Here is a 19,252-nt window from a genome sequence, read left to right on the forward strand (position 1 = left end):
TTTTATAAATTTTATTCGGCGCCGGGCGCACCCCGCGAAAAACCCTACCGCTCGCAAGACATGCCGGGATTTGTGGTCCCAGCAGTGGCGCGGGGTCCTGCAGGGTGGGGACGCACTCTCGCTCGCTGGCGTGGTTTGACCCTTCTGCCGTCCCGTCCTCCCCCTGTCCCCACGCCCGTTGCCGCGACGCCACTCTCCGCAGCACATTCCTGCTCGGGCCGCGCGGCGGGGAGGGAGGAGTTCTGCTTCCTGGTCTGCCCGAACAGGTGCCTGAACACAAAAGTGAGATCCTTGGCTCGTCCCGGGCTTTCCTCCCAAAAAAACGGCCCGATGTCCGGTCTCACACCCGGGTCCCACTTTAGCAATGGTGCAGCCCTCGGCGAAGAGGCGGAGACTGCCGGAGGCGGAGGGGGCACCGATCAGGCACCTGGGCGGGCGGCCCCAGAGCAGCCGGGTGAAGAGTGAGGCCGGGGTCCTGCGGCGCCGCGCTCCCCGCCCTGAGATGCCAACCCGGCAGTCGGCGGCGCAGCTGCGAGCGCGGTGCGTGGGGCCGCGGGGCTCGGGGAGAAGGGCGGCCATGGGCAGCGCGGGGAGAGGGATTGCGGTGCCGGGGGCACTCCCTCACCGCACGGCGCGGGGTGAGAGTTGAGTCTCTCCCACGAGGCCGGGGTGGGCTGGAGAAGGGGGGAATGGCGGGCGGTGGGAGTGTGAGTACTGGTGGTGCTGAGTCCCTCTGTCGCGCAGGTCCAACCCTCGTGCCCCGCCGCAGGATGGAGTTCGAGCTCCTGGAGAACGATGTGCTGGAGTCGCTGGAGGACCTGGGGTACGTGTCCGGGGGTGAGGGTGCGGGGCGCTCCCGGTGTGGGCCGGGAGCAGAGGGCGGCCCCGGCGTGGGACACAGCGCTGCTGTCCGCCCCCACAGGCGGGGCCGCTGTCGCTCCGGACGGCCGCGGCTCGGGGCAGCGCCTGAAATGGACCCGTTTCCTCAGAGCCGTCCCCCGAGCGGGGCTGGTGATGATGTCCCTAGCCAAAGGGGTAGGTTTTTAGTTGCGCGGCCTTGGCGAGCGTGTCACTTATCCTTGCGAGCTGATCTTGATTCTTGAATGCCATGTGGTCCATTGCTCAGCTGTTCTGCACAGCGGCCCTGGCTAAGGGTGAGAGGGGATAAAGAGATACATCAGACAAGAAGAAAACTTTCAGGTTTCATATTTAGTGGGGGGTGGAAGTAAAAGGAATTTCAAATTAGCAAGTGTTTTTCCCCTTTACATTTTTTAAAGTGTAATATAGCGCAGGAGACTTTTGCTATGTAAACCTGTTACTTTGTCCGAGTAAAGGTTGTATAAGTATGAAAGGGAGAGCATGAAGAACATGTCCTGCTGTAAGCTCCCGTGTCTGTAAACTGTTGAGAGTTCGGAGGATAGGCAGCTACAGTTTCTCTTCTGCTGCTGGTTCTATGCAAACAGCTGTATTTACTCACGTTGGCCCCATTCCCATAAATCACTTTGTGGCTAGAGTTATTATGCTCCAACAAAGATTGTATTTCCAGACTAAGTTAGTGATGATAGTTGCAAAGCTTGACAAATAGGCTTCTGTTTTGGCAGGTATTTCTCTGACTGAAATGTGAAAAGGCAGCTCTGTCACAATGAAAATACTGTGATTAGCTTTTTTCTGTCATATGTTTAAAAATGTTTAAAGGCATACTAGTGGCTTGAAGGAGTTGTGATTTGTGTTCCTGATTTGTGCAGTTGTGGACAGAAATTGGTGTTGATTTTTGACATAAATAAATAAAGCAAACAGTGAAAGCAGATGAACAAATAAGTTATAGGAAACAAAATTGACAGCAGTAGGAAAAAATAAAAAATTTGGAGCATGAAGACATGAGACCTCAGCAGTATTGGTAACAACTGGGAAAACTACTGCATGTTTCCAAAGGACTTCTGATTCTTGGTGTCTGAAAAGACTGGAGTGTTTGAGGCTTTATGATTTCGCAGTAGCTTCGTGGTCTTCATGGTTCAACTTATTTTTTCTCATCAGATACTGAAGATATTTCTAATATATCACTTGATTTTTTCTTATAGCATTACATGTTAGCGAAATGTTTCTTTTTGTAACTGTACTGAGGGTGTTCAGATGGTGGCCCCTTGTCTTGTAAATCAGTTTGTGGAACTGTTGAAAAAGCAAACAGATGGGACAGCAAAATGTTACCAAAAGAGAGCATGGCTCTGGAACATGTGCCACTGCCAGAAACAGAAGAAAAAAGCTGCTTGCAGTTAAGAATCTGCAAGTTGGATTATTGGCCAGATTGATGTGTAGCTGAAGTCGTAATTATAAGAAATAACACACTCAGGATGTTCCCTCTGTTAAACAGAAATTCTAGAAAAAGTGCCTGTAGAAGATCTGAGCAGAGACTTAAATCCCAGTCCTTTCAAAGCAAAAGGCTTGCCATTGCTTCCTTTCTACTTTGATCTATAACTGGATGCTTCTGTTCTGAGTCCCAGATGTTCCCAGACCTACACATATAGGCCTGAAACATCTGTAGGATGGGACTGGAACTTGCTCTAATTAGCCTCTTGAGGCATCCAGCCTATTGTGGGCATGCAAGTAGGGTTTGTAATACACGAGATTACAGCTTCCCACCAGCTGCCAGTAGATTAACTGTGTCGCAAATCAAGCTGCTCTGTGAGCTAAAAGTTATTTTTGAGTGTGGCTTCTTCATTTTACTTGGCTGAAGTAACAGGCCGCTACAGTGAAGGCCAGATCCTTTGTATGTGGTATTAAGCACAGGGGTAGAGTGAGGAGAATTACATTTCAGTTTGAGATTTTTTTTTTTAATTCCTGAGATTTGCCAAGAGTGACCTGGACTCATTGGATTGTTGTGATGTAGTGAGTGACTTTACCTGGATGTTTCCAAGAGACATTTTGGCTGGTTGTGAGCCCTCTTGAATGTCTTTCTCTTTTCGGGGTAATATATCAAAGTAATTTTGTACTTTTTGTAAAATACTCACGTAGACTCTGACTTGGGCTTTTACCTGGTTAATAAGGCAACCTTCTCCCTATCTCCCTACTCTTCATTCTCCCCCGAGAGATTATCAGCACACGGATTTCCTCAAAACTGTGTTTTCTAAGATCTGATCCACAAACTCATGTTTTCTTACTCTAGGTCTGATTTTTGGCTTATTTTGCTAATTCAAAGAACCAATTCCATTAATTTTTCTTGTGTATCTTTAGGGAGATTGGTTTTTCAAGAGAGGATATTGTTATGGAGATCACTTTTGTCATATTTTTATCAAAGGCTTTGTTTTGTAAGGCAGCCCTTTCATACGTGATAGGAAAAGACAGAAAAGATGCACTTGTTCAGCAGTAATTATCCAGCATACTGTAAAGCAGTGTGTATAGCTCAGGAAGGATTCTTTGAGACTGCAGTTGCCCTAGATAGGTCTGTTGTCAGTAACATCTTCCGGAGGTGGAGGCACAGAAGTTGCCCCTGTACATGGCAACATTCTCCAGGAGGAAACCTTTGATGATGATAGTTTGTGACACAGTCTCTTTGATGGTAAGTTAATGTGCACACAAATTCAGAGTTTACTCTTGTTTTCAGTGTGGTTCTTGCTGCAGTTCAGTCCAGGAATCACCACTCCTGGAGATCAGCACTGCAGATGTGTTGTGATTGTAGCTCTCAATATGTATACAGCATAGAATAAATCTATCAAAGGACATTGGTGACAGCAAACATTAATAAACTGTGCTTTTGTTTGACTTCTCAGTTACAAAGGTCCATTGTTAGACGACGGAGCGCTGGCTCAGGCCGTCTCCCGTGGAGCCAGTTCCCCAGAGTTCACCAAACTCTGTGCTTGGCTGGTGTCTGAGTTACGGCTCTTCTGTAAACTAGAGGAAAACGTGCAGGCAACCAACAGTAAGTACTCACAGCTCCAGCGCAGACATGCCCTGAATGTGTGTTCTTGCACACCACAGAGATTAGGGCTGGCCATATCTGTTGTACCAGGGGGTATTGTCTGCACACTGCCAGATTTTGGATATTTTCCACCTCAAGTTTGCCTAATGAACAGCCAGTAGAGGTTCAAATAATAGTGGCAGTTAAACTTTTTTTTTTTTTTTTTTTTCCTGAAAACAGCTTTTTCGTTTAATTTTTCAACCATACTGCTTTTTAAAGTTCTTAGATGGATTTAGGGAAACATTAATGCTAGTGGGGTTTTTATTAGATCATGAGGATACTTTCATTTCCATGGTTCTGTTTTTTTGATGTCAGTAGTACTGCTGTTCAAGGTAACATTCTCATGACTGCAGTAACCATATTTTCTTTTTGCTGCTGGTTCCCTTAATTCTGTGGTTGCTATAAATTTTTCCTTCTCCATGAAACACTCTGAGAAGGAGTCTGAAAATTATTGTCTTGAAATTTTTTCATTTTGCTGAAGGAAGCAAGCCTTAGCTTTCAATGAAAAAGTTATTTTTCTTGTCATGATATTCTACATATTAAATTGTTAAATTGGCGTGATAACCCATATTCCTGAATATCTGATATGTTAACTCATAATGCCTTTATAAGCTTGGCTTTGTATTTACTCAGTGGCCAAAGGTTGCTGCCTTTTTCCTCAGCATCTGTTACTTTCCTTTCTCTCTGTTTCTGACATGTTCATTCACTCTTCTTTAAATATATTTCACATTCTTTCTCTGTGACAATACATTATCTAATGAAGTAATACAGTATTACATGGGTGAGATAATATATTGTTACAAAGAAAGAATGTGAGATATATTACCATTCTAGTAGTATAGGGTTCCTAGTCTATGATTTGTGTAAAAATACAGTCCAGAAGTCTTCCAACAGCTATTTCAAATTCTTTAAACACAGTGATAGAAGCATGTTAGCTGTCAGGTCATACCTAGATTTTGTGTGTCTTGAGTTTAGTAATAGCAGATGTTTGGGGTTGTAGTCTCTTTCCAAAAGAAAAAAAAATGTTACTTCTCATGACTTGTTTTTTTTTTTCCTAACAAATTCTGATTAGTTTCAGTAATTTTTGACAGAAATCAGTCAAAAGGTTTGACTGATGTTTTATAGTATGTTAAAAATGACTTAATTATTTTTAAAGGATATATTGATATAAAATAAAATCAGATGACAAATGTGAGCTTACAGGGAGAAGCAATAGGAAAAAAAGGAGAATCTATTAGCCGTATTTATTATTCATGACTTAGTCATAACCATCTGATACATTTGTAATGGGAACAGATAATTGATATTTAAAATAACGCCTGTAAAATTTATGATGTTTTTGATGTCCCCTTTCATTGTAGAAGTTAGTAGTACTTGTCTATTGTAGCTTGGAAAAGCTGTCAGTAAAACATAATTTTATATTAATGAAGCGTATCATGACTCCAAATAGATTGTGCTGTGTCCTTCAGGAACCCAAGGGCCTCCATTATAAACAGGTCTTAATATTAAATAGCAACTTGAGCAAAAGATGTATTTTTTTAAACAGCTAATTCATTCATTCATAGGCCCATATATATCAACAGTGAATGAATTCTTATTCTTTTCTTTCTAAGGTCCAAATGAAGCAGAAGAATTCCAGCTTGAAATGAGTGGGTTGCTGTCTGAAATGAACTGTCCATATGTGTCATTAACGTCAGGAGATGTGACAAAACGCCTTCATAATCAGAAGAACTGTCTCTTGCTGCTTAGTAAGTTAAAAGGGTGCTTGCAAGCAAATCTGGTTTTCTGCAAGATTCATAGTGTTGTTTCTTACACTTATTGAGATCCTGGTTTGTTTACCACCATGTAGGTACCTAAAAATATGCATGATTTTTTCTGCAATTTACAGTGTCAGAGTATTGTACTTCTGGTTTTGCCAGTCAATTTGTACCCAGTATATGATGGAAAATATTCTGAGTGTTAACCTTTTTCGCATTCACAAGCAAAAGGCCTGTCCTATTACCTCTCAAAAGGCACAACAAAGAGGGAATTACTTGAAGGCTTCTGCCAGAATTTAGCCACTGAACTCTACTTAGCATGGCTGTAAAAATGACCACTTACATCAGACACATCATAATTTTAGAGGCTCCCAGTGATGATGACTTGCAAGGTGCAACATAACTTGCATTTTCCTACACTGACAGCAGTCAGAATTGTAGGGAAAGAGAGGATGTTTTATCCCGACTTGCAGCTCTTTTGAGCATCATCCCTAATACATAGCTTCACTGTTGCTTTCTGCTGATTGAAAGGAAATTAACAGTAGCAATGGTGATGTCTTCCCTTTTCCACCCATCAGATCTTGATAGCTAAATTGGTTTTTTTCTGCTTATGAAGTGTTAGAGGAGAAGAAATAGTACTTGAAGTTGTGAAATGTGTGTGATATTAGTTCACACTATAATAAAAAAATAAAAGCTTTAATGTTAGAAATTGGAGTACTAATTTTAATCTAATTTCAAGTTCAAGAGACGTTAATGTTCTGTTTGCTTCCTCAGTTGCTGCTGATTCTTTAACTTCTCTAAACAGAAATTTAGTTTTGCCGTCATCTGAGATACAAAAAATAATTTACATAGTAGGTTCCTGTATTTCAACAGTAGGAGGAAGATTATTAGATTCAATTTTAATTTTTTTATAGTATGTTAAAAAATGTCAGATGAAGTGAGGTAGTTGTTGCATTTAAAATCGTTGTAGCTCAAACAATCTCCTCTTCAGCTTGTTTTCTGTAAGCCACGCCATTGAATAAATTGTGTGACACACAGTTTATCCCAGAGGTCCTTTGGGATGTACGTTTTGGCAATATAAGGCCATGCTCAGGAGTTGGGCACTGCTATCCCGTCTGGCAGGAATACTGTGTTTACTGTCAAATGGGAAATTGCAGTAGTGCCAAACTCCTTTTTTGTGTACCACCATAGTTGCATAGCTTTCTTTAGCTGTGTTAAGTGAACTTAATAGGTATCTTGTATGTGAGCCACAAAATCAGGTTTTTTTAGGAGAAAGAGGATAACCCTCTCTAATGAAATGCCAGGGTATTTTGCATTTTAATGAAATGCAGCACAGTTTGTGTCACTTGGAAGATGCAGCAGTATTGCTGGGAGAGGGAAGCGCCAAACAAACACAAGGAGTTAGGATTGATTGTCTTAATGTGCAGCATCACTAGAATACAATGTTAAGTACTGGCATCTGCAAAAACAGAAAGTACAAGAGTTTCAGGCTGGTTCAGAAGAGGTGTGCAAAAAAGAATTGCTATCTTGAGAACATTTGTCTTAGTGATAGGCTTAAAAATTGTCAATATCAGAGGAAGGTTGAAGATAGCTTAAATGTGATCTCTAAATTTTTGAAACAAAATTCTGCTAGTTTCTTTTTCAGTAGGCCTGAAAAGAGTGTAAATAATTGAAAGTTCAATGTAAGAAAAACCTGTATAAAGTGCTGCTGAAAGAACTTACAAAGGATGCTTCACTGCTTTACATATTCTAAGAATTTTTTTATTTATGAGTGTTCTGTGTTTTTAGCAGAAGGCATTCTAGAGATCATTAAAATGCTGTGTTCTTATCTTAATCTTTTTATCTGTCCCCATTTTATAAATAATAAGCTTCTTTTGTATAGGCCCTGGTTTATTTCCCGGCTCAGAAGTGTGTCTGCAGTATCAGTTTCTCTTATTTTTTGAAATGTTTATGTATGCTATTGCTATGGTCACTCAATGATTAATGAGAAAAGAATTGTTAAACCTGTGTGTTTTATAAAACGCAAACCTTAAAGTTGTGACACCTGCAAACAAAGGCTGTTTATATAGTTGTAAATTTATATCACTGTAAATGACACCTGATGCTGAAATTCTGGGCAAGTACCATGTTCAGAAATTGTAACTATTTTATCAGAGAAAAACCAAAATCACAATGTAATAGTAGGTGCTTACAGTTCTGTTATTGAAGAAAACTTCAGCCATTCTATTTCATCAGTTACAGCCTTCCTTTCTGAAGTTATTGTAAACATGAATTCTCAGTAGGACTTCTAAGAGGGATTATTTTTCCATTCTGCATTTTGCTTGGGAAAATAGAGATTTATCCAACATTTCACTTCTCTCACCTAGATTCCTTTTTTGTTTCCTAGAGCCTCAAGAAATACTTGCTTGTCTACCCTAAAATGCACATCCCAGTCCCTCATTCTGCTTGTTTCCATGTTCCTAGTTTCCTGTCTCTGCTGGGAAAAACCTGAAGGAAGAGCTGTGCTGGCATCATAGGGATTTTTTCCAGGCTTTCCTTGGTTGTACTAAACCTGTACTCTCTTTCTCGTGTTTCTAGCACTGGACTCAGTAATTGTAAATATGAGTGTTCTGTAGATAGGAAATTTCTATCCCTCACTCTATCTAAACAGTCCGTTTGCACATTTGTTGGTTTTAAGTGCTTGAGTTTGAGTTTTCACTGGCTCTAGAATAACTTAACTCTGCTAGATCTGATGGTCCAATCTAATTTTTCTTACCCCAGCATACCTCATCTCAGAACTGGAAGCTGCCAGAATGCTGTGTGTGAATACCCCTCCTAAAAAAGCCCAGGAAGGAGGTGGCAGTGAAGTCTTTCAGGAGCTAAAAGGCATCTGTATTGCTTTAGGCATGTCCAAGCCTCCTGCCAACATAACGATGTTCCAGTTCTTCAGCGGAATTGAAAAAAAAGTAAGATCCAAAGGAATAAAAATTGGAATATTTATGATATTGTTGTTTTGATGGAAAATAGTTCTGCTGCATGGGTGAGATTTGCCTCTTGTGAAACTCCAGTTTTGAATCGTGAAGGGGAGTTAATGTGTTTTACTGCATATGCAAAGAGTCATCCTTCTGAAAATTATTTTAAAGGCATTTTTCATGCCGAGGCGTGAGGTCCGGGACTACTGCTATCATCACCTCCCAGGGTGACTGCTCTAGGTTTTAATGCCATCGCTTGTTGCAGAAGACAGAAAATGCTTAGCTTAGGCCTAAGGAAGAATGTTAAAGGGAAGTGTTTTTCAAGAAATACACCTAAACAAATTTGTATGGGAACCTGATGCTTTAAAGGTGTTTTTGTTAAAAGGTGGTATAACTAAAGTTAAACTTAACACATTTTCCCTAAGGCTTCATCAACTCTTGTGATTCCATTTATTTTTATTCCTTCATGTATATATTCTCCAGGCTATTGTAATTTTTTTTAAAAAATAGACTTACTTTTGAGTAACTTTTATAAATCAGATTAAACTGAATGGACTGTCCAAGGCACAGACCAAGGGTCAGGGACAGAAAACTTTTAAGTCACATTTAGTGACTTAATTTGTGAGATGGGGCAAAGCAGAGCAGCAGAAGACAAGCCTTGATAACTTTAAAGAATGGGTATGGGTCCCTTCCAGTGCAGAATATTCTGTGATTACAAAGCTCAGAGTTAAACAGACCTTTCAGTTCCATTTTATTTAAACAAAACCAAGAAACTGAAAATAGTGTTTTGTTTCCATGCAAGATATCAGTTTGGTTTGCCCTGTTTAAGGAGAGCAGGAGATGATTTTCCATCAGAAGTCCAAGGTGTGGAATGGAATCAGTTTGTTTTCTGGCTTTGGAATTACTATGGGCACTACACGGGCACATAAGTAATGCTGTGCTTGTATTTTATGTAAAAGCCAGAAAATATTCATAATAATGGACAATGCTAGGAAGCTTTGCTGTTGAAAGAGATTGTAAAAAGGCTATGAAGTAGATTAAAATCCTTTTAATCTGGGAATTTTGTTTTGTTTTCCTAACATACTTCTCTTTTACATTGTCTAGTAAGGTTAAATGAATATTCTCTCAATGCCTTACATAAACACTCCTCCTTAACTGTCCTTACAGTGTAGTGAAATACAATCAAGAATTTCTGACCTACAGTTTTAGCAGAAATTGTATATAAGTAGTGTTTACAGTGTGAATACCCCGCATTAGCAGTACTTGAGAATGAAAAAGTAAAGCTGACTAATAACTGAAAAACTTACTTCACTTTGTAAATGAAAATATATCACAGCGTTCTTGTTTTTAAAAAGTGAGTCTTAGAATGGCAATATTCTGATTTAATATATGAAAATCAAGCTAACATTTTCTTTACACATATGTAGTACAGTTTAGAGTAGGATCTTTATGTAGTTGACTCTCTTTGTTAATGATCCACCACATTAAAGAAAGGAACTGATACTTGAATGAGCTGCCTCTGCTATTTGAAAGCACTTAGGTTTAAAATCTTATATAAATTTGGCTCAGTACCATTGGAAAACCAGGCCACTGAATGTGTTAGATCACATGCTGGAATGAACAGCTTGGTGTTTTTTTCCCAAACTACTCTGGGAGTTTTTGTTGCTGCTACTCCATTTCTCCCCCCTTGAAGTCCTAAGAAATTTTGATATGGGATAGATAATTTGTTCCTAAACTCCTAAAATGCAAGTTAGATATAAAATTTCATATTAAAGATTTTTCTCCTTTTGATTGTAAAGAGAGATCCTTCTTTTGGTCATATTATGTTTCACGTTGTCTTAATATAAGGATTTTGATAAAAATGTGGGTTTTTTTTCTGGATTAGAGATGATGTGTAGAATAATCCTTCTGGCTTCAAGAGCAGCAGTGTCTCATGGTGTCTTTGTTTTAACTGTAGATCTATTCTATAGTCCTTTCTTTTAATTTTTAAATAATTATAGCTGAGACTGTACCAGAAATTTAAAAACAGTTGCTTTCCAAAAGAAAGCAACTTGGCTCTCTGTTCCAGAGAAAATAACTTGGTATTGGAGATTGCTTTGTCATGCCTTTCACTATGCAGTAGTCCTCTCCTTTAATTTGCATCTTGAAAAACTAATTTTTTAGCCAAAGCTTACATTTTTATATGTCTCCTAACAGTTGAAGGAAACTCTAGCAAAAGTTCCACCTAATCATGTTGGAAAACCCTTATTGAAGAAACAACTGGGACCAGCTCACTGGGTGAGTAGTTGCAGGTATTAGAGCCCATTTCCCTCTTTGAAGTATACCAATTATTGATCTTGATTCTGTGTGTTGCAAAATGATTTTTCTCTTTCTGAAGACAAGAATATCATTTCTTGCAGTATAATGTATGTGTTGGTGCAATAAATGTACAGCAGGTGATAAGATCTTACATGAATCTGTAGGTCCAGGTGCAGGTTAACCTTTTCCAAGATGAGAGATCTACAGTGATGGTGCTGACCAGCATGGTTGTGTGGTAGCTTAAAACTTCTCTGCTGCCCTTCACTAGCGCTATCTGTGTGACCTAGTCCTGCTGAAATGGTGTCATGTTTGCTTCTGGGGCTTCTTTTTAGCTAAACTAACTGTGTCTGTTCATAATGTCCCCCCCTTTTTCTCATTTGGAGTGGTCTGCTTCCTTCATAGCCTCTTCAAGAGGCAGTGACTATGGAGGTAAGAGCTGGGAGAGACATTGTACACCCAGGCTGTGGAGTCATGATCTTCTCCAGCTGGGATTTGTCACCTGCTGTACTGGGAGCAGGGTGCCTGGGTTAATCACTGCTGCTGCACCAAGCTCAAAGCTATGGCTGCTGCAAGACTTCAGGTCTCTCTTGTCTGTCTTGCTTAAGGCTGAAGCACATCTTCTCCCAGCAATCTGCTTCCTTCAGTTCTTGTGTTGTTGAGACTGAAAATGGGCCCCACTGCCCTCCCTCCAGCCAGGCTCCTTTAAATACATGCATTATTTCCCTAATGGTGCATATCTCTCACCTGCTGCTCTAACTGAACCACTGTCTGCTACCAGGTGTTTCTCATGATGACTGCTTCCTATAGGGCACTTCGTTGTTTTGCCTGTAGGCAGAGGCTACTTTAATCAAGATCCTCTTACAGTACTGTGCTTACTTTTAGTCCTTTATCTTTGCTCTATCTTTGTCCTTAAGCTTACTACTTTTTAAGAGGGCACAGATGTTCTGTCTCTTAGGAGTTAACATATGCCCTTGCTCAACCTTGTTGCCTGTAGTATCTTCTCACTTTGCTTCTCTGTCGTGGTGGATGTTGAGAAATGCCTCAGCAGTGTGTGCAGTTTTTGTGCTGTTAGGAATGTTAGAAGGCTGAACATAAGCCATGGAAGCTTCCAGAAAATAACATCAGCAGGCACAACTTGACTGTGAGTCCATTTGACAAAGTAGATAACTGCAGTCTTAAGCCCTGCATAGTATCTCTGTGTCATGCTCTCTTCCGTCTATGTAGTTCCTTAAGTAGAAGCACTTTAATCTACAGATTATGTTTGCAAATTTTTGTTTCAGGAAAAAATTGAAGCAATTAATCAAGCCATAGCCAATGAATACGAAGTGCGAAGAAAACTGTTAGTCAAACGTTTGGATGTTACTGTGCAATCCTTCGGCTGGTCAGATAGAGCTAAGGTACAAACACCTTGCTGTGAAGTCCTGGTTGATGGTAACCCTTTATAAGAAATATCTCTAGAAAACTGCATCATTATTTTGTCCTCCATCAGTCAAAAATAATCACAAGAGTTGTCTGGTTTTGTTTTGAGTTTCCAAAGAAGGTTATGACAATGGAAGATGGTTTAAAAATATTTTACTTAAAACTGATTTGTTGGATTTTAAATCAGTCTAAAAATGAGAAGTCAGACTGTGTGTAACTACACATCAAAGCCACCAGAAAAATTAGAGATTACTGATTCAACCATGTTCAGAGTGCCATAATGTTAAGCATTATGTGCTGTCTTGTGTGATGGTAGAAAAGCATCTTCCTGTTGACCATCCCTTATCTTACTTTGTGCTGTCCACAGTTACCAGATTTCCTTAAAGTGCATCTGCAATCACAACTCCACAGGTGCACATGAGAACAGCTGATAAGGCACTTCTTGTTCTTACCTCATATTCACCTTTATGTGCTTCTTTGTCTTTGAACCGTGCAAGTGGCTGTGACATGAGATCTGTTCTCCCTTGAGTACATGATACATATTCTGCTTTTAGAAATAATGACACAGTTTCACTATTTCCTATGTCTAAGAAAGAAATTACAGGATTTTACAAAATAGTATGTATAATTTATTTTCCAGAACTTAACCAGATCTGCTAGCATGATGTTAAGTATGCTGCTGACAGTGTTTGAGACTGAGTTATTAGTGCTGAACTGTGACATGTAGAATCATTAAGTGTTTTTTCTTGATAAGTGTTTTTTTAAAAAGCAACTATACTTTAATAATAAACTGAATTGTCCCATTTTCTGTTTCATTGAGTAGGACTTCTACTGCTGTACTTTCTATTAAATCTTGTATTCTTTAGGCTTCTTAGTAGATGACTGAAGAACTAGCTGACTGTTTAAATATTTTAATAGTGAATAAAAAGGAGCAAAAAAGTGAATTATATTTAAAAAACAGGGCTTTCTAGTTGTGTTATAGCTTTGGCATCTTTATCCACGTGGTTTTGGTTTTTTCCTATGAATTCTCAGATATTTTTGAACTGGACTACCTACACAAAATATTTTCACAAAACGCATAAATTGTGTATATGCATTTATATCGATTAAAATGCAAATGTTTTTTAGAAGCATAACAATACAAATTTGGAGAATATTGCTGTACTATTCCAGACATACAATGTTTTAACAGTAACTTTTAGCAAGATGTTGATTTTCTTTTTTATTTGAAAAGTATCAGAATACAATAGCATGATGAAATAACCACTTCTCCAGATAGTGGAAACACCAGGGGAAAAAAACCTTGCTGTCTATTACTAGGGATTTTTTAAAGGTAAAATTTCAAGTTTCACCTAAAATAGGATCAAAATATTGTGCTCAGAGCTCAGTCAAACATACCAGGGAAAAACACACTAGTATTCTGGTGAATACTTTTGCTTCTCCTGCCTTTACCCAGAGTCATATTCCAGTTCTCTGCCTTTGGATGGAAAATAAGATTTTAGGATTTTAAAATGTGCTCCTAAGTTTTTGCACTGTTAAGATGTGTTGGAAAATTTGGTTTGCCTGTCCCCACTGCCCCACTATTGTATTCAGATGGCAACCTGGTTTATCCTAACTGCATCACACACTCTGTTGATGACTGAACTTGTGTGGCAGCACAAATTTCTCCTGTGTCTCAGCTGGAAAACTTTTGAGGTGTTCAAAAAAGCCAGAATGATTAATCCTGAAAGGCAGGTTAGGAGGAGACATTGCATACAAGGCAAAGTTGAGTGTAGGATCTCATTTCTAGCTCTGCCAGTCCTTCTTGGTGCCTTGTCTTTGTGAAGAACCTGACGGGAATGAAGAGTGAAAAGAGTTAGCAGGACCATTTTTTGCTAAGTGTTGGAGATGGGGTGATGCTGCTGGCCCAGCTGGCATGGGTGCAGGTCAGGGTGAAGGCACAGAAGGACGTCTGGAGGCTAAACAGAGATGTGTTTCACTTTCAGTATCTTCTGGATTCTAGCAGTAATTCATGTAACTATATGGCACACTTCTGTTCTTCATTTGCCTGGAAGTAATACAGTCTGCAAGTATATATTGTTAAAATTGTCAACTCATTGGTGTCTTGACATTCCAGTCAAAATTGTATTTCCTATTTACTTAAGAGATTAATGTGACAAATGCTAATTTTATTGAAGTAATCCTCAGTTATAAAGTGATTCTCACTGGTTTTATAGTAACTTTTTGTTCTATTTGCAGCAGTGGCTTGTTACTCAGTGCTGATTTGATTCTTGTGATGAGATGTCCCATTGCTTTAACTGACTGGGTTTTATTTTTCTTTGCTCCAACAGAGTCAAACAGAAAAACTGGCTAAAGTCTACCAGCCCAAACGTGCCCTCTTATCTACTAAGTGCACTATATCAATTGCAAATCTCTTGGCAGCTCGGCAAGATCTGTCAAAGATTATGAGAACAAGCAGCGGCTCCATCCGAGAGAAGACTGCATGTGCCATTAATAAGGTACCTCTGGTGACAAATGGCTTGTTCTTTTAGGGATATTTTAGTCACTTGAAAGGAGTAATCCTAATTTTTTTCAGGATTGTAAGCGGAATTTGGAAATAAAGGATAAGAAACCTTGGTCCTTATGTATTCCAGATAATGCATCAGGGGATTATGGATAGTGCAATTTCAGCTGTTGAGGTTTACAGCGTCCCTTCTTTGGGGCAGAAAAAATTGCTGAAATACATTGGATTACTTTGAATGGGAGTAGGTCTGCTCTGTTTTACCAGAATTACTGCGGCCCTTACCCTACTACTACCTGATTCTGTCACCATGTCTAAAATAACACCTACTTAGTAACTGTGTTTCTGATCTGTGTAAATAGAATGTACTAAGATCACACAGCAAGGATCCCACAAATTAGATTGCCCTTGGTTCACAAATAGATTACAGTCAAGTGTATAGTTCTCATAGTGACGTAGCAGAAACATGACTCAGACTAAACGATTTGCCTTGTTTCAAAAATTACAATTTTACAAGAGTAATAGGCTCACATGTGTGCTGAGCTCAGTAGCTATGTACAGCAGCGTACTTGGCGCTTTAAAATTGCGGGGATAGGTGCATACTCTTCTGCCTTCTGAGTACCAACTGTACCTCAGGGAAATTCTAATTAATTTAGGAAGGAATAGTGGTGTGCTGATTTGGCCACAGCCCTTCCAACTCAAATAATTTCTGCACCTTTTTAGTGTCACTGGAGTGTAAGAAATTAAGTAGTAAGACAGGTTGACTCTATCATTAGACTGTATGTATGTTTTAGTAGGAATGCAGTACTGCCCTGCTGCTGCTGCATAATCTGTTAATTTACTTCCTTTGTTACATTGTTTTAAAACTTCAAGCAGTACAAGTGTTCTGTCCCATTTTGCCTTGCTAAATTTTTAAGATCACATTGTCCTTAGACAGCCTAAGACCTTCAGAGTATTGCTGCACTCTGGTTGGTGCTGTCTGACACCTGTCTGTTAAGTTTCTGCCTATCCTCACTGAAAAATAAAATTTTTTTGCCCTTTATTTACCATGTCAATGGCTCCTCCAGCAACTCAGAGGACTAGTTAGGAGAGATACTGTGTTGCATTGTACTTATTTGAGTTTAGCACTCTGCAGTAGTAAAGAGTTAAGTGAAAGACTGTGTTGGTGCTCCCCATGGTGGTGAGCCTGCTGTTTGAACACAAAGCACAGGTCTCCTGACTTGTCTTGTTGGCAGTGCTTCAGGTACTAGATAATCCCTGTTTAACCTTTATTGACTGGAGGCAGAGGTCTGTCACATTCAGACACACAAAATTTGCCTCTGGATGTAAAAACCTTGGAGTGGGTGCTGCCTGTGGTGTGTCTCAGTAAATGTGACTCTTGTGTGAGGTGTTGCAACTCCTATGGCAGTTTTCCCTTTCCCTTTGCAGGTGCTAATGGGCAGAGTGCCTGACAGAGGAGGAAGGCCCAATGAAATTGAACCTCCACCTCCTGAAATGCCACCGTGGCAGAAAAGACCAGAGGGTGGCTCGCAGCAAGGCGGTGGCAGAGGAGGAAGAGGGGGCTACGACTCTTCCTACGGAGGGCGAGGAGGTTATGACCATGGGGGTCACGACCGAGGAGGAAGAGGAGGCTACGACTCATCATATGGAGGGCGAGGAGGTCATGAACAAGGAAGCCATGATCGAGGGGGACGAGGAGGACGTGGTGGTTATGATCATGGTGGCAGAGGAGGAGGAAGAGGAAACAAGCTTCAAGGAGGCTGGACAGATGGTGGAAGTGGTGGCTATCAGGATGGCAGCTACAGGGAGAGCAACTACAGAGATGCAGGTTTTCAAACAGGTGGCTACCATGGTGGTGGTGGCTACCAAGGAGGAGGCTATGGTGGCTACCAGTCGTCTTCTTATTCTGGAAGTGGCTACCAAGGGGGTGGTGGTGGTGGCTACCAGCAGGACAACAGATACCAAGATGGTGGGTCCCACGGTGACCGAGGTGGCGGGCGTGGAGGAGGGAGGGGTGGCCGTGGTGGTCGTGGTGGCCGAGGAGGTCAAGGAGGCGGCTGGGGGGGCAGAGGTGGACAGAACTTTAATCAAGGAGGGCAGTTTGAGCAGCACTTCCAACATGGAGGTTATCAGTATAATCAATCTGGCTTTGGACAAGGAAGACACTTCACCAGCTGAGGCTGCTAAAAATTTACACTTCAGCAGAGCTCACGTAATAGAAACCTGGTTTCAGAGGCCTGACTTAAGTGCTGCTTGAATTAGTACAGGTTTGTACACAGCAGGTAGAACCTCTTTGGGTGGGATGTTTTGCATAGTGCAAAGGACAACTTTGTGTAGACCTCTCCTCCCCAAACACCTCTACCTGTCTGAATGAAAGATTTCACTACCCTCTGCACCCTAAACATCAACTAATAGCCATGCTTTTTGGATGTTGGACTGGTTCCCTCTCCTCAAAACGCTTTTGTTCTAAATGTGCCTGCTGTGTTTGCCTTCTGTTTTGATTTGGAGAAATACCAAGACCTGTCAAATATGTCTGTTATAGTACACAGCAGAACTTCTGCATTTTTTCCCCCAAATCATTGTTGAGTTACATGTTCTGAACCAGTCTGGAGTGTTGCTTTTCGGCTTGCTGCCCTCTTGTTTCAGTCCCGATGACGTTACAGCGCGTGTGCACACACAGGGATCTCCTCTGACAGACGGGGTTTGTGTTACCTGAGCTCTGCTGTGGACACCGTGTTCAGTAGCCTTATCTCCCGCTAAACAGCGTTTTCTCACCCGCTCAACTCTGGAGACTGACCGCCGCCAAAATCTGCAAAGATCATTTCAAACTAAGCTAAATTGTGAACCGATAGTGTGCGTAGGCCTGTAGTTAGGTGTAGCAATTCAAACTGACCTGCATCCATCCAAAACAAGTTGCTCCTCCTCCAAACCTAATTTCTACTTGAAATCAGCTAGAAGAAATGACAAACTGAAGTTTATTTTCAAGTTAATACCACTGGCTCAGCAAATCTAGGGCAATTTGTTTTGGGGGTTGTTATTTTAAAGAAATGCACTACGGCCTGGGAATACTAGTTCCTGCCTGGAGGAAGCCCTTTTATTATTGCTGCAGAAAACAAAACCTGGCTGAGTTTGGTGTTCTAATGTTTGGGGTTTTTTTTCTTTACTGAAAGCCACATAATGCTTCTTGCTGGGTTTTTTGTGTACATAAACATTGTCAAAAAGCTGTGAAAGAAAATGGCTGAAGGTGTGCTGTTGTATAAAAGGTGAGCAATAAAAGTATCTGTATGTTCTATTTGCTTTAGTTTCCTTTTCTGGATGGTAAAAAACATTTGCTGCGGTAGCTGAAAATTCACGGGGATTTGTCTTCATCTCTTCTTTTATTTTAATCTATTTTATATTTTGTAGTTGTCCCAGCTGTACCATGCATTCTGCCCTTTGAAGAGCTGTCAGAGCAGGAGCAGATGGGAGGAACTGACCTTCAGTTGCTCTGACTTTAATTCTGTTCCTCCCTCTGACCTGGTGTAGCAGCTCATAGTACTGTCTCTTGCTGTGTAAAGTTATTCTTAGGCTGTGTGAGCATGTGTCTCCCAGGTTATGCTCCTCCTGCATTCCCTGTGAACTTTGTGTGCTGCTTCTGGGAACTTCCTGATGCTTTCCAACTTTGTGGAAATGTAGGTTCTTGCTACCATGCTCAGATCACTGTAGCAGAGGCTGTGATGATGGCAGAGTCTACCTGTTTTGTCCTTGGGGATGAGTCCAGATCGATGCAGGCAGGAGGAGTTCCTTGCTTACAGTAACAGCATGAGATTCTGAAAGAATCTCTCTAGTGCTGATGTTGCTGTAATTCAAAGTAATCATGTAAATAAGCTGAAAATTCCATTTAGGACTGATTTGCCTGTATTTCATGCCACAGTCAACCTGAAAATCTCTGTGATTTATTGCGGCCACTAGATGCTGCTAGTGATTCACGGGTTTGGAAGCAAAGGTCACTGAGAAAGGCAATTGGGAATCTGACTTACTTAATGGTTCTCCTTTAGTGTTTCAAACAAATTTAACAAGCCTGAAGAGGCAGAAGCTTTGTGTATTGAATTCAGGTTTTTGAGGATCACTGATACAGATCTACCTCTGCCTAACACCGTTCAGATTATCAGTATCTAAAACTGAATGTTGCTGCTTCGCAAAGGTTTATTGATGGTTTCTTACAGCAACATTCTCCAGAGAAGGTGTCTCCCCTGTGGGGGGATAATACCTTATCATGAGCATTAGCTGGTGACTAGCTGCATTCATGCAAAAATAATCAGTGGGGATTTTTTTTAAGAATTAAGGTTCCTACAGTGGGGTCAGTCCTGGACTAGCAAATGTAAAGAGATTGACG

The 19,252-nt window shown here is 40.7% G+C and overlaps 1 protein-coding gene across 2 annotated transcripts; it reads left to right on the forward strand.

The window, feature by feature from the left end:
- The first annotated feature begins 456 nt into the window (after positions 1 to 456).
- Positions 457 to 18,169, forward strand: FAM98A (family with sequence similarity 98 member A). Of its 2 annotated transcripts, none has more exons than XM_066315893.1 (9): positions 457 to 540; positions 745 to 823; positions 3,765 to 3,913; positions 5,566 to 5,700; positions 8,470 to 8,654; positions 10,857 to 10,937; positions 12,239 to 12,355; positions 14,708 to 14,875; positions 16,306 to 18,169. In XM_066315893.1, the coding sequence occupies exons 2-9, from the start codon at positions 771 to 773 to the stop codon at positions 17,053 to 17,055; spliced, it is 1,638 nt and encodes a 545-aa protein (XP_066171990.1). In that variant the 5' UTR covers positions 457 to 540; positions 745 to 770; the 3' UTR covers positions 17,056 to 18,169. The 2 variants fall into 2 exon arrangements, with proteins under 2 accessions (XP_066171990.1, XP_066171989.1); XM_066315892.1 differs by lacking the exon at positions 457 to 540 and adding an exon at positions 620 to 638.
- Positions 18,170 to 19,252: the final 1,083 nt, after the last annotated feature.

This window comes from Sylvia atricapilla, chromosome 3, assembly GCF_009819655.1.
Source record: "Sylvia atricapilla isolate bSylAtr1 chromosome 3, bSylAtr1.pri, whole genome shotgun sequence".
Lineage (NCBI taxonomy): Eukaryota > Metazoa > Chordata > Aves > Passeriformes > Sylviidae > Sylvia > Sylvia atricapilla.